The sequence below is a fragment of the Coregonus lavaretus genome, assembly GCF_964263955.1.
Source record: "Coregonus lavaretus genome assembly, contig: HAP1_SCAFFOLD_333, whole genome shotgun sequence".
NCBI classification, from domain to species: domain Eukaryota; kingdom Metazoa; phylum Chordata; class Actinopteri; order Salmoniformes; family Salmonidae; genus Coregonus; species Coregonus lavaretus.
The window spans coordinates 416495-429111 of NW_028164623.1; the positions used below are offsets into that span (position 1 = coordinate 416495).

The 12617-nt window shown below is 44.9% G+C and overlaps 1 protein-coding gene across 1 annotated transcript in view; it reads left to right on the top strand.

The window, feature by feature from the left end:
* LOC311116845 (ribosomal protein S6 kinase alpha-6) overlaps positions 1–12617 on the top strand; it is an 81525-nt gene that overhangs the window by 42651 nt on the left and 26257 nt on the right. The window contains exons 7-11 of the mRNA XM_084191880.1: positions 344–381; positions 551–693; positions 8027–8097; positions 10175–10263; positions 10511–10575. Of these exons, the coding sequence (XP_084048006.1) occupies positions 344–381; positions 551–693; positions 8027–8097; positions 10175–10263; positions 10511–10575 (406 nt within the window). The remainder of the gene's footprint in view (positions 1–343; positions 382–550; positions 694–8026; positions 8098–10174; positions 10264–10510; positions 10576–12617) is intronic.

Genomic DNA, 12617 nt, shown 5'->3' on the forward strand with positions numbered 1-12617 from the left:
TAGGGTGTTGGTAGTGATGGGTTAGGGTGTTGGTAGTGATGGGTTAGGGTGTTGGTTGTGATGGGTTAGGGTGTTGGTAGTGATGGGTTAGGGTGTTGGTAGTGATGGGTTAGGGTGTTGGTAGTGATGGGTTAGGGTGTTGGTAGTGATGGGTTAGGGTGTTGGTTGTGATGGGTTAGGCTGTTGGTAGTGATGGGTTAGGGTGTTGGTAGTGATGGGTTAGGGTGTTGGTAGTGATGGGTTAGGGTGTTGTTAGTGATGGGTTAGGGTGTTGTTAGTGATGGGTATGAGGTCTCTGTGTTTCTCTACTATACCTACTAATGCTGTTGTTCTCTGTTTTCAGCATTTTATTAGATGAAGCTGGCCACATCAAGTTAACAGGTATGACCTTCTCTCTGTCCTTCTCTCTGACCTTCTCTCTGTCTGGGCTGTGGTGCTTCAGGAGGGGATGTGTTTATGTATGAGTGGGATTGAGCGGAAAAACTAAAAGAATGTGGTTGTGTAAAATGTGTGTGTAGTGTGACGTGTGTGTGTGTGACGTGTGTTTCAGACTTTGGGCTGAGTAAGGAGTCAGTGGATGTTGATAAAAAGGCCTATTCATTCTGTGGGACGGTGGAGTACATGGCTCCTGAGGTCGTCAACAGAAGAGGACACAACCAGAGTGCTGACTGGTGGAGTCTAGGAGTACTCATGGTAAACACACACACACTACCCCACCTATATCTAACCTGTATCTATAACCCCAACCTAATGTATCTACCTGTATCTATAACCCCAACCTAATGTCTCTACCTGTATCTATCCTGTATCTATAACCCCAACCTAATGTCTCTACCTGTATCTAACCTGTATATATAACCCCAACCTAATGTCTCTACCTGTATCTAACCTGTATCTATAACCCCAACCTAATGTCTCTACCTGTATCTAACCTGTATCTATAACCCCAACCTAATGTCTCTACCTGTATCTAACCTGTATCTATAACCCCAACCTAATGTCTCTACCTTTATCTAACCTGTATCTATAACCCCAACCTAATGTCTCTACCTGTATCTATCCTGTATCTATAACCCCAACCTAATGTCTCTACCTGTATCTAACCTGTATCTATAACCCCAACCTAATGTCTCTACCTATATCTAACCTGTATCTATAACCCCAACCTAATGTCTCTACCTGTATATATCCTGTATCTATAACCCCAACCTAATGTCTCTACCTGTATCTAACCTGTATCTATAACCCCAACCTAATGTCTCTACCTGTATCTATCCTGTATCTATAACCCCAACCTAATGTCTCTACCTGTATCTAACCTGTATCTATAACCCCAACCTAATGTCTCTACCTGTATCTATCCTGTATCTATAACCCCAACCTAATGTCTCTACCTGTATCTAACCTGTATCTATAACCCCAACCTAATGTCTCTACCTGTATCTAACCTGTATCTATAACCCCAACCTAATGTCTCTACCTGTATCTAACCTGTATCTATAACCCCAACCTAATGTCTCTACCTGTATCTATAACCCCAACCTAATGTCTCTACCTGTATCTATAACCCCAACCTAATGTCTCTACCTGTATCTAACCTGTATCTATAACCCCAACCTAATGTCTCTACCTGTATCTAACCTGTATCTATAACCCCAACCTAATGTCTCTACCTGTATCTAACCTGTATCTATAACCCCAACCTAATGTCTCTACCTGTATCTAACCTGTATCTATAACCCCAACCTAATGTCTCTACCTGTATCTAACCTGTATCTATAACCCCAACCTAATGTCTCTACCTGTATCTAACCTGTATCTATAACCCCAACCTAATGTCTCTACCTGTATCTAACCTGTATCTATAACCCCAACCTAATGTCTCTACCTGTATCTAACCTGTATCTATAACCCCAACCTAATGTCTCTACCTGTATCTAACCTGTATCTATAACCCCAACCTAATGTCTCTACCTGTATCTAACCTGTATCTATAACCCCAACCTAATATCTCTACCTGTATCTAACCTGTATCTATAACCCCAACCTAATGTCTCTACCTGTATCTATCCTGTATCTATAACCCCAACTTAATGTCTCTACCTGTATCTAACCTGTATCTATAACCCCAGTTTAAGCCAAGATAAAGCAAAGCAGTGCGATAAAAACAACAACACAGAGTTACCTATGGGGTAAAACAAAACATAAAGTCAAAAATACCAAAGAAAATATATATACAGTGTGTGCAAATGTAGCAAGTTATGGAGGTAAGGCAATACATAGGCTATAGTGCAAAATAATTACAATTAGTATTAACACTGGAGTGATAGATGTGCAAAAGATGATGTGCAAATAGAGATACTGGGGTACAAATGAGCAAAATAAATAATATGGGGAAGAGGTAGTTGAGTGGGCTAATTTCAGATGGGCTGTGTACAGGTGCAGTGATCGGTAAGCTGCTCTGACAACTGATGCTTAAAGTTAGTGAGGGAGATAAGAGTCTCCAGCTTCAGAGATTTTTGCAGTTATTGGCAGCAGAGAACTGGAAGGAATGGCGGCCAAAGGAGGTGTTGGCTTTGGGGATGACCAGTGAGATATACCTGCTGGAGCGCATACTATGGGTGGGTGTTGCTATGGTGACCAATGAGCTAAGATAAGGCGGGGATTTGCCTAGCAGTGATTTATAGATGGCCTGGAGCCAGTGGGTTTGGCGACGAATATGTAGTGAGGACCAGCCAACAAGAGCGTACAGGTCACAGTGGTGGGTAGTATACGGGGCTTTGGTGACAAAACGGATGGCACTGTGATAGACTACATCCAATTTGCTGAGTAGAGTGTTGGAGGCTATTTTGTAAATGACATCGCCAAAGTCATGAATCGGTAGGATAGTCAGTTTTACGAGGGCATGTTTGGCAGCATGAGTGAAGGAGGCTTTGTTTGCGAAATAGGAAGCTGATTCTAGATTTTACTTTGGATTGGAGATGCTTAATGTGAGTCTGGAAGGAGAGTTTACAGTCTAACCAGACACCTAGGTATTTGTAGTTGTCCACATACTCTAGGTCAGACCCGTCGAGAGTAGTGATTCTAGTCGGGTGGGCGGGTGCCAGCAGCGTTCGATTGAAGAGCATGCATTTAGTTTTACTAGCGTTTAAGAGCAGTTGGAGGCTACGGAAGGATTGTTGTATGCATTGAAGCTCGTTTGGAGGTTTGTTAACACAGTGTCCAATGAAGGGCCAGATGTATACAAAATGGTGTCGTCTGCGTAGAGGTGGATCTGAGAGTCACCAGCAGCAAGAGCGACATCATTGATATACATGGAGAAAAGAGTCGGCCCAAGAATTGAACCCTGTGGCACCCCCATAGAGACTGCCATAGGTCCAGACAACAGGCCCTCCGATTTGACACATTGAACTCTATCTGAGAAGTAGTTGGTGAACCAGGCGAGGCAGTCATTTGAGAAACCAAGGCTATTTAGTCTGCCAATAAGAATGCGGTGGTTGACAGAGTCGAAAGCCTTGGCCAGGTCGATGAAGACGGCTGCACAGTACTGTCTATTATCGATCGCGGTTATAATATCGTTTAGGACCTTGAGCGTGGCTGAGGTGCACCCATGACCAGCTCGGAAACCGGATTGCATTTGTTAACTTGGCTTTCGAAAGGCAGGGCAGGATGGATATAGGTCTGTAACAGTTTTGATCTAGAGTGTCACCCCCTTTGAAGAGGGGGATGACCGCTGCAGCTTTCCAATCTCTGGGGATCTCAGACGTTACGAAAGAGAGGTTGAACAGGCTAGTAATAGGGGTTGCGACAATTTCAGCGGCTATTTTTAGAAAGAAAGGGTCCAGATTGTCTAGCCCAGATTATTTGTAGGGGTCCAGATTTTGCAGCTCTTTCAGAACATCAGCTGTCTGAATTTGTGTGAAGGAGAAGCGGGGGGTGCATGGGCGAATTGCAGCGGAGGGTGCAGAGCTGGTGGCCGGGGTAATGGTAGCCAGGTGGAAAGCATGGCCAGCCGTAGCAAAATGTTTGTTGAAATTCTCGATTATTGTAGATTTATCGGTGGTGATAGTGTTTCCTAGCCTCAGTGCAGTGGGCAGCTGGGAGGAGGTGCTCTTATTCTCCATGGACTTTACAGTGTCCCAAAACTTTTTGGAGTTAGTGCTACAGGATGCAAATTTCTGTTTGAAAAAGCTAGCCTTTGCTTTCCTAACTGCTTGTGTATATTGGTTCCTAACTTCCCTGAAAAGTTGCATATCGCGGGGGCTATTCGATGCAAATGCAGTACGCCACAGGATGTTTTTGTGCTGGTCAAGGGCAGTCAAGTCTGAGGAGAACCAGGGGCTATATCTGTTCTTAGTTCTGAATTTTTTGAATGGGGCATGCTTATTTAAGATTGAGAGGAAAGCACTTTTATAGAACAACCAGACATCCTCTACTGACGGAATGAGATCAATATCCATCCAGGATACCTGGGCCAGGTCAATTAGGAAGGCCTGTTCGCTAAAGTGTTTTAGGGAGCGTTTGACAGTGATGAGGGGTGGTCGTTTGACCGCGGACCCATTACGGACGCAGGCAATAAGGCAGTGATCGCTGAGGATTCAGACACTGCTAGAACATCAGGGTTGGCGGAGTGTGCTAACGCAGTGAATAACTCAAACATAGGAAGTAGGCTTCTGATGTTAACGTGCAGAAAACCAAGGCTTTTACGGTTACAGAAGTCAACAAATGATAACTCCTGGGGAGTAGGAGTGATACTGGGGGCTGCAGGGCCTGGGTTAGCCTCTACATCACCAGAGGAACAGAGGAGGACTAGAATAAGGATACGGCTAAAGGCTTTAAGAACTGGTCTTCTAGTGCGTTGGGTACAGAGAATAAAGGGGACAGATTTCCGGGCGATGTAGAATAGATTCAGGGCATTATGTACAGAAAAGGATATGGAAGGATATGAGTACAGTGGAGGTAAACCTAAGCGTTGGGTAACAATGAAAGAGATAGCATCACTGGAGGCACCGATTGAGCCGGTCTCGGCGTGTATGGGGGGTGGAACAAAGGAGCTATTTGAGGCAGTTTGAGAATGACTTGGGGTTCTATATTGAAATTGTATAATAAGAACTAACTGGAACAGCAATAGGCAAGGCATATTGACATGGGAGAGAGGCATAAAGCAATCACAGGTGTTATTAGAGAGAGCTAAGACAACAACTGGCAATTGCGATGAAAGTTTGGGCTGAGGCTAAACAGATAAACAGGACAGGGTACAGTGTAAAGGAACAGTCCAGCAGGCATCAGCTGTGCAGCTGAGTGATCATAAGGTCCAGTGAACAGCAATATGTGAGTCCGAGAGCAGTTCGAATTGGTGCTAAAGCACAGCGAGCAGGAAGCACGGCTGTTTTTTGCGTGTGCTAGCGGGCCAGGGCTAGCAGATGGATCTTCGTGGTCGTCGCAACGGGAAGCCTGTTGAAACCACAGACGATTACGTCGGCAGACCAGTCGTGATGGATCGGTGGGGCTCCGTGTCGACTCTAGGAGGTCCCGTCCGGTTGACAGAGAGGTATCCAGGAGATGTGCCTAACTTGAGGCTAGCTCAAGGTTGATTAGCCAACAACATCCATTTGGTTGCAGATAGCTAGTTGCGATGATCAGGTGTTGAAGGTCCAGTGATTTAGTGATTCCGGCAGAAAATATGATATGTTCTGGGTCGATAACGCGCTGTGCATACAGTGCAGACTGGCCGATAATAGTCCAGACTAGAGCTGGCTTGTAGGTAGTGCAGGCCACGGACAATGGTGAAAAAACGCTAACGGTGGCTAATGGCAAGTAGCTAGTTAGCTGGCTACTCCCGTCCGGTAGACAACGAGGTAGATAGCCTTGAGCCAGGCCCATATCCTGGCTAACTGGTGCTTGCTTCGGGGGCAGTGGTGATTAGCCTACAGCAACATCCATTCGGTTGCGGCTAGCTAGTTGCAATCCGGTGTTAGGGTCCAGTGATTCAGTTATTCTGTCAGGAAATCTGATGTTCTGGGTGAAAAGCGCTAACGGTGGCTAATAGCAAGTAGCTAGTTAGCTGGCTAGCTAGTTTCAACTGGAGATTCTAGATAAAGGTAAGTAAATAATAGAATCCGTTCCACATTGAGTGAGGCGGGTTGCAGGAAAGTATATTTATTAGAAGGATGAAAAGTGTGATAAGGAAATATGTACGAAAAATAAAATAAATAAATAAAAAAACAGGCTATTTACACGGACACACAACAAAGAACACGACCGCACTGCTATGCCATCTTGGATAGTCACCAAGAAAACAATTGGTAACACACTACGCCGTGAAGGACTGAAATCCTGCAGCGCCCGCAAGGTCCCCCTGCTCAAGAAAGCACATATACAGGCCCGTCTGAAGTTTGCCAATGAACATCCGAATGATTCAGAGGAGAACTGGGTGAAAGTGTTGTGGTCAGATGAGACCAAAATGGAGCTCTTTGGCATCAACTCAACTCGCCGTGTTTGGAGGAGGAGAAATGCTGCCTATGACCCCAAGAACGCCATCCCCACCGTCAAACATGGAGGTGGAAACATTATGCTTTGGGGGTGTTTTTCTGCTAAGGGGACAGGACAACTTCACCGCATCAAAGGGACGATGGACGGCGCCATGTACCGTCAAATCTTGGGTGAGAACCTCCTTCCCTCAGCCAGGGCATTGAAAATGGGTCGTGGATGGGTATTCCAGCATGACAATGACCCAAAACACACGGCCAAGGCAACAAAGGAATGGCTCAAGAAGAAGCACGTTAAGGTCCTGGAGTGGCCTAGCCAGTCTCCAGACCTTAATCCCATAGAAAATCTGTGGAGGGAGCTTAAGGTTCGAGTTGCCAAACGTCAGCCTCGAAACCTTAATGACTTGGAGAAGATCTGCAAAAAGGAGTGGGACAAAATCCCTCCTGAGATGTGTGCAAACATGGTGGCCAACTACAAGAATTGTCTGACCTCTGTGATTGCCAACAAGGGTTTTGCCACCAAGTACTAAGTCATGTTTTGCAGAGGGGTCAAATACTTATTTCCCTCATTAAAATGCAAATCAATTTATAACATTTTTGACATGCGTTTTTCTGGATTTTTTGTTTGTTATTCTGTCTCTCACTGTTCAAATAAACCTACCATTAAAATTATAGACTGATCATGTCTTTGTCAGTGGGCAAACGTACAAAATCAGCAGGGGATCAAATACTTTTTTCCCTCACTGTATAACCCCAGCCTGATGTCTGTCTCTACCTGTATCTAACCTGTATCTATAACCCGACCTAATGTCTCTACCTGTATCTATAACCCCAACCTAATGTCTCTACCTGTATCTAACCTGTATCTATAACCCCAACCTAATGTCTCTACCTGTATCTAACCTGTATCTATAACCCCAACCTAATGTCTCTACCTGTATCTAACCTGTATCTATAACCCCAACCTAATGTCTCTACCTGTATCTAACCTGTATCTATAACCCCAACCTAATGTCTCTACCTGTATCTAACCTGTATCTATAACCCCAACCTAATGTCTCTACCTGTATCTAACCTGTATCTATAACCCCAACCTAATGTCTCTACCTGTATCTAACCTGTATCTATAACCCCAACCTAATGTCTCTACCTGTATCTAACCTGTATCTATAACCCCAACCTAATGTCTCTACCTGTATCTAACCTGTATCTATAACCCCAACCTAATGTCTCTACCTGTATCTAACCTGTATCTATAACCCCAACCTAATGTCTCTACCTGTATCTAACCTGTATCTATAACCCCAACCTAATGTCTCTACCTGTATCTAACCTGTATCTATAACCCCAACCTAATGTCTACCTGTATCTAACCTGTATCTATAACCCCTACCTAATGTCTCTACCTGTATCTAACCTGTATCTATAACCCCAACCTAATGTCTCTACCTGTATCTATCCTGTATCTATAACCCCTACCTAATGTCTCTACCTGTATCTATAACCCCAACCTAATGTCTGTCTCTCATCTGTTATAGTTTGAAATGCTGACCGGGACGTTACCGTTTCAGGGGAAAGACCGCAACGAGACCATGAACATGATCCTCAAGTAAGTCAATCACACAGGTTCTACATCATGTTATGAAACAGATTAACTAACCTGCCAATATTGATGCACTTGCTAAGTCTAGGGTTCTTAGTTAACCTGCTAATATTGATGCACTTGCTAAGTCTAGGGGTCTTAGTTAACCTGCCAATATTGATGCACTTGCTAAGTCTAGGGGTCTTAGTTAACCTGCCAATATTGATGCACTTGCTAAGTTTAGGGGTCTTAGTTAACCTGCCAATATTGATGCACTTGCTAAGTCTAGGGGTCTTAGTTAACCTGCCAATATTGATACACTTGCTAAGTCTAGGGGTCTTAGTTAACCTGCTAATATTGATGCACTTGTTAAGTCTAGGGGTCTTTTTTTAGTTAACCTGCCAATATTGATGCACTTGCTAAGTCTAGGGGTCTTAGTTAACCTGCCAATATTGATGCACTTGCTAAGTCTAGGGGTCTTAGTTAACCTGCTAATATTGATGCACTTGCTAAGTCTAGGGGTCTTAGTTAACTGGTTTGTAACCTGATTTGAGACGTGCATCTATGTGAGAAATCTCCGTATGCGCCTGGGTGTTGAATGCATGTACCCAGGAGACAGCAACCTTACTAAATTTGATTTGTGTTTGAATTCTTCGTGGGTTTGTGTAATTTGAGGGAAATATGTGTCTCTTTTATGATCATCCATTTGGCAGGAGGTTAAAAAGTGCAGCTTGGTTTCCACCTCATTTTGTGGGCAGTGGCCACATCCTGTCTTCTCTTGAGAGCCAGGTCTGCCTATGGTGTCCTCTCTCTCAATAGCAAGGCTATGCTCACTGAGTCTGTACATAGTCAAAGCTTTCCTTAAGTTTGGGTCAGTCACAGTGGTCAGGTATTCTGCCACTGTCTACTCTCTGTTTAGGGCCAAATAGCGTTCTAGTTTGCTCCGTTTTTTTGTTGTTGATTCTTTCCAGTGTGTCAAGTAGTTCTCTTTTTGTTTTCTCATGATTTGGTTGGGTCTAATTGTGTTGCTGTCCTGGGGCTCTGTGGGGTCTGTTTGTGTTTGTGAACAGAGCCCCATGACCAGCTGGCTAAGGGGACTCTTCTCTAGGTTCATCTCTCTGTAGGTGATGGCTTTGTTATGGAAGTTTTGAGAATCACTTCTTTTTAGGTGGTTGTAGAATTTAACAGCTCTTTTCTGGATTTTGATAATTTGTGGGTATCGGCCTAATTCTGCTCTGCATGCATTATTTGGTGTTTTACGTTGTACACAGAGTATATTTTAGCAGAATTCTGCATGCAGAGTCTCAATTTGGTGTTTGTCCCATTTTGTGAATTCTTGGTTGGTGAGCGGACCCCAGCCCTCACAACCATAAAGGGCAATGGGTTCTATAATTGATTCAAGTATTTTTAGCCAGGTCCTAATTGGGATGTAGAATTGTGTTCCTTTTGATGGCATAGAAGGCCCTTCTTGCCTTGTCTCTCAGATCGTTCACAGCTTTGTGGAAGTTACCTGTGGTGCTGATGTTTAGGCCGAGGGATGTATAGTTTTGTGTGTGCTCTAGGGCAACGGTGTCTATATGGAATTTGTATTTGTGGTCCTGGCAACTGAACGTTTTTGGGAGCACCATTATTTTTGTCTTACTGAGATTTACTGTCAGGGCCCAGGTCTGACAGAATCTGTGCAGAATATCTATGTGCTGCTGTAGGCCCTCCTTGGTTGGGGACAGAAGCACCAGATCATCTGCACCAGATCATTCATTGAGGGTGGGGCTCAAGCTGCATCCCTGTCTCACGCAAATTCTGACCATACACTTATTGTTTGTGTGCATTGATTTTATAATATTGTAGGTTTTCCCCCAAAACCCCTTTCCATCATTTTATACAGCAGGCCATAATGCCAAATTGAGTCAAAAGCTTTTTTGAAATCAACAAAGCATGAGAAAACGTTGCTTTTGATAATATTTTTTGGGGGTCAATTAGGATGTGCAGGGTGTATACGTGGTCTGTCGTACAGTATTTTGGTAAGAAGCCAATTTTACATTTGCTCAGGACATTGGTTTCACTCTCCTCTCTGCTCTCTCTCCCTCTCTCCTTCCCTCCTCAGAGCTAAGTTAGGGATGCCTCACTTCCTGAGTCTAGAAGCCCAGAGTCTGCTCAGAATGCTGTTTAAACGCAACCCTGCTAACCGCCTGGGTAAGTTTATTTGGATCCCCATTAGCTTTTGCACAGGCATCAGCTATTCTTACTGGGGTCCACACAAAACATGACAAGTAACAAAACACTGATAGAACATTCACACAAATTAACCACCTGGGTAAGCGAGAGAGAGAGAGTGTGTGTGTGTGTGTGTGTGTGTGTTCCTGATGGTTGTCTTGCTGTAGGGGCTGGTGTGTGTGTGTGTGTGTGTGTGTGTCACTGATGGTGCATTGTATCTGTGTAGGGGCTGGGGCTGACGGGGTGGAGGAGATCAAACGTCACGCCTTCTTCTCAACCATCGACTGGAACGTGAGTCACACACACAAAATGCTAACAGTAGACAGTAAGATGGCGCCGACAGACATGGCAGCTCTGCTTCTAGCTCCTAAGCAACAGACATGGCAGCTCTGCTTCTAGCTCCTAAGCAACAGACATGGCAGCTCTGCTTCTAGCTCCTAAGCAACAGACATGGCAGCTCTGCTTCTAGCTCCTAAGCAGCAGACATGGCAGCTCTGCTTCTAGCTCCTAAGCAACAGACATGGCAGCTCTGCTTCTAGCTCCTGAGCAACAGACACGGCAGCTCTGCTTCTAGCTCCTAAGCAGCAGACATGGCAGCTCTGCTTCCAGCTCCTAAGCAACAGACATGGCAGCTCTGCTTCCAGCTCCTAAGCAACAGACATGGCAGCTCTGCTTCTAGCTCCTAAGCAACAGACATGGCAGCTCTGCTTCCAGCTCCTAAGCTACAGACATGGCAGCTCTGCTTCTAGCTCCTAAGCAACAGACATGGCAGCTCTGCTTCTAGCTCCTAAGCAACAGACATGGCAGCTCTGCTTCCAGCTCCTAAGCTACAGACATGGCAGCTCTGCTTCTAGATCCTAAGCAACAGACATGGCAGCTCTGCTTCTAGCTCCTAAGCAACAGACATGGCAGCTCTGCTTCTAGCTCCTAAGCAACAGACATGGCAGCTCTGCTTCTAGCTCCTAAGCAACAGACATGGCAGCTCTGCTTCTAGCTCCTAAGCAACAGACATGGCAGCTCTGCTTCTAGCTCCTAAGCAACAGACATGGCAGCTCTGCTTCTAGCTCCTAAGCAACTTTGCAGTATTTTAATTTGTTTTATTTCTTACATTATCAGCCCAGAACGTGTTTTGTGTTATTACATACAGCATTAAATAACTTTGGGATATGAGAGCGGCGGTAACTCACCAGCATTCCGACCAGAAATACGACTTTCCCTAATTGGAACCTATGTTCGTACCCCCACCAAAGCAATTGAACTTATCCCAGAGGCTGCTCCAAGACGCTGCCGGTGGAGAAAATCTATTCGGTGTGGACATCTAGTCCGACTCAGGAGGCGTGCACACCATCCACCGCTTCCGAGTATATTACTCACTAATGTTCAGCCCTGGACAATAAAGTAGACAAGCTCAGGGCGAGGATCTCCTTCCAAAGAGACATCAGGGACTGTAACATACTCTGTTTCACGGAATCATGGCTCTCTCCGGATATACTGTCCCCGTCCATACAGCCAGCTGGGTTCTCAGTACATCGCACAGACAGGAATAATGAACTCTCCGAGAAGAAGAAAGGCGGTGGTGTATGTTTTATTATGAACTACTCATGGTGTGATTGTGATAACGTACAGGAACTCAAGTCCTTTTGTTCACCTGACCGAGAATACCTCACAATCAAATGCTGACTGTATTACCTCCCAAGAGAATTCTCTTCGGTTATAGTCACAGCCGTGTATATTCCCCCTCAAGCCAATACCACAACGGCCCTCAAAGAACTACGCTGGACTTTGTGCAAACTGGAAACCACATATCCTGAGGCCGCATGTATTGTAGCTGGGGATTTTAACAAAGCAAATTTGAGGAAAACGCTACCGACGTTCTATCAACACATAGCCTTCTGGAATGGCTAGAAGGCCCTCCCCTGCCCTCCCTTCGGCAAATCAGATCACGACTCCATCCTGCTCCTCCCTTCCTATAGGCAGAAACTCAAACAGGAAGTACCCATGCTAATTGTCCATTTGGAAGACCCATTTGCGACCAAGCTTTAACTTCCTGACTGATGTCTTGAGATGTTGCTTCAATGTATCCACATAATTTTCCTTCCTCATGGTGCCATCTATTTTGTGAAGTGCACCAGTCCCTCCTGCAGCAAAGCACCCCCACAGCATGATGCTGCCACCCCCGTGCTTCACGGTTGGGATGGTGTTCTTTGGCTTGCAAGCGTCCCTCTTTTTCCTCCAAACATAACGATGGTCATTATTTACATTTACGTAATTTAGCAGACGCTCTTATCCCGAGCGACTTATAAATTGGTACATTATGGCCAAACAGTTCTATT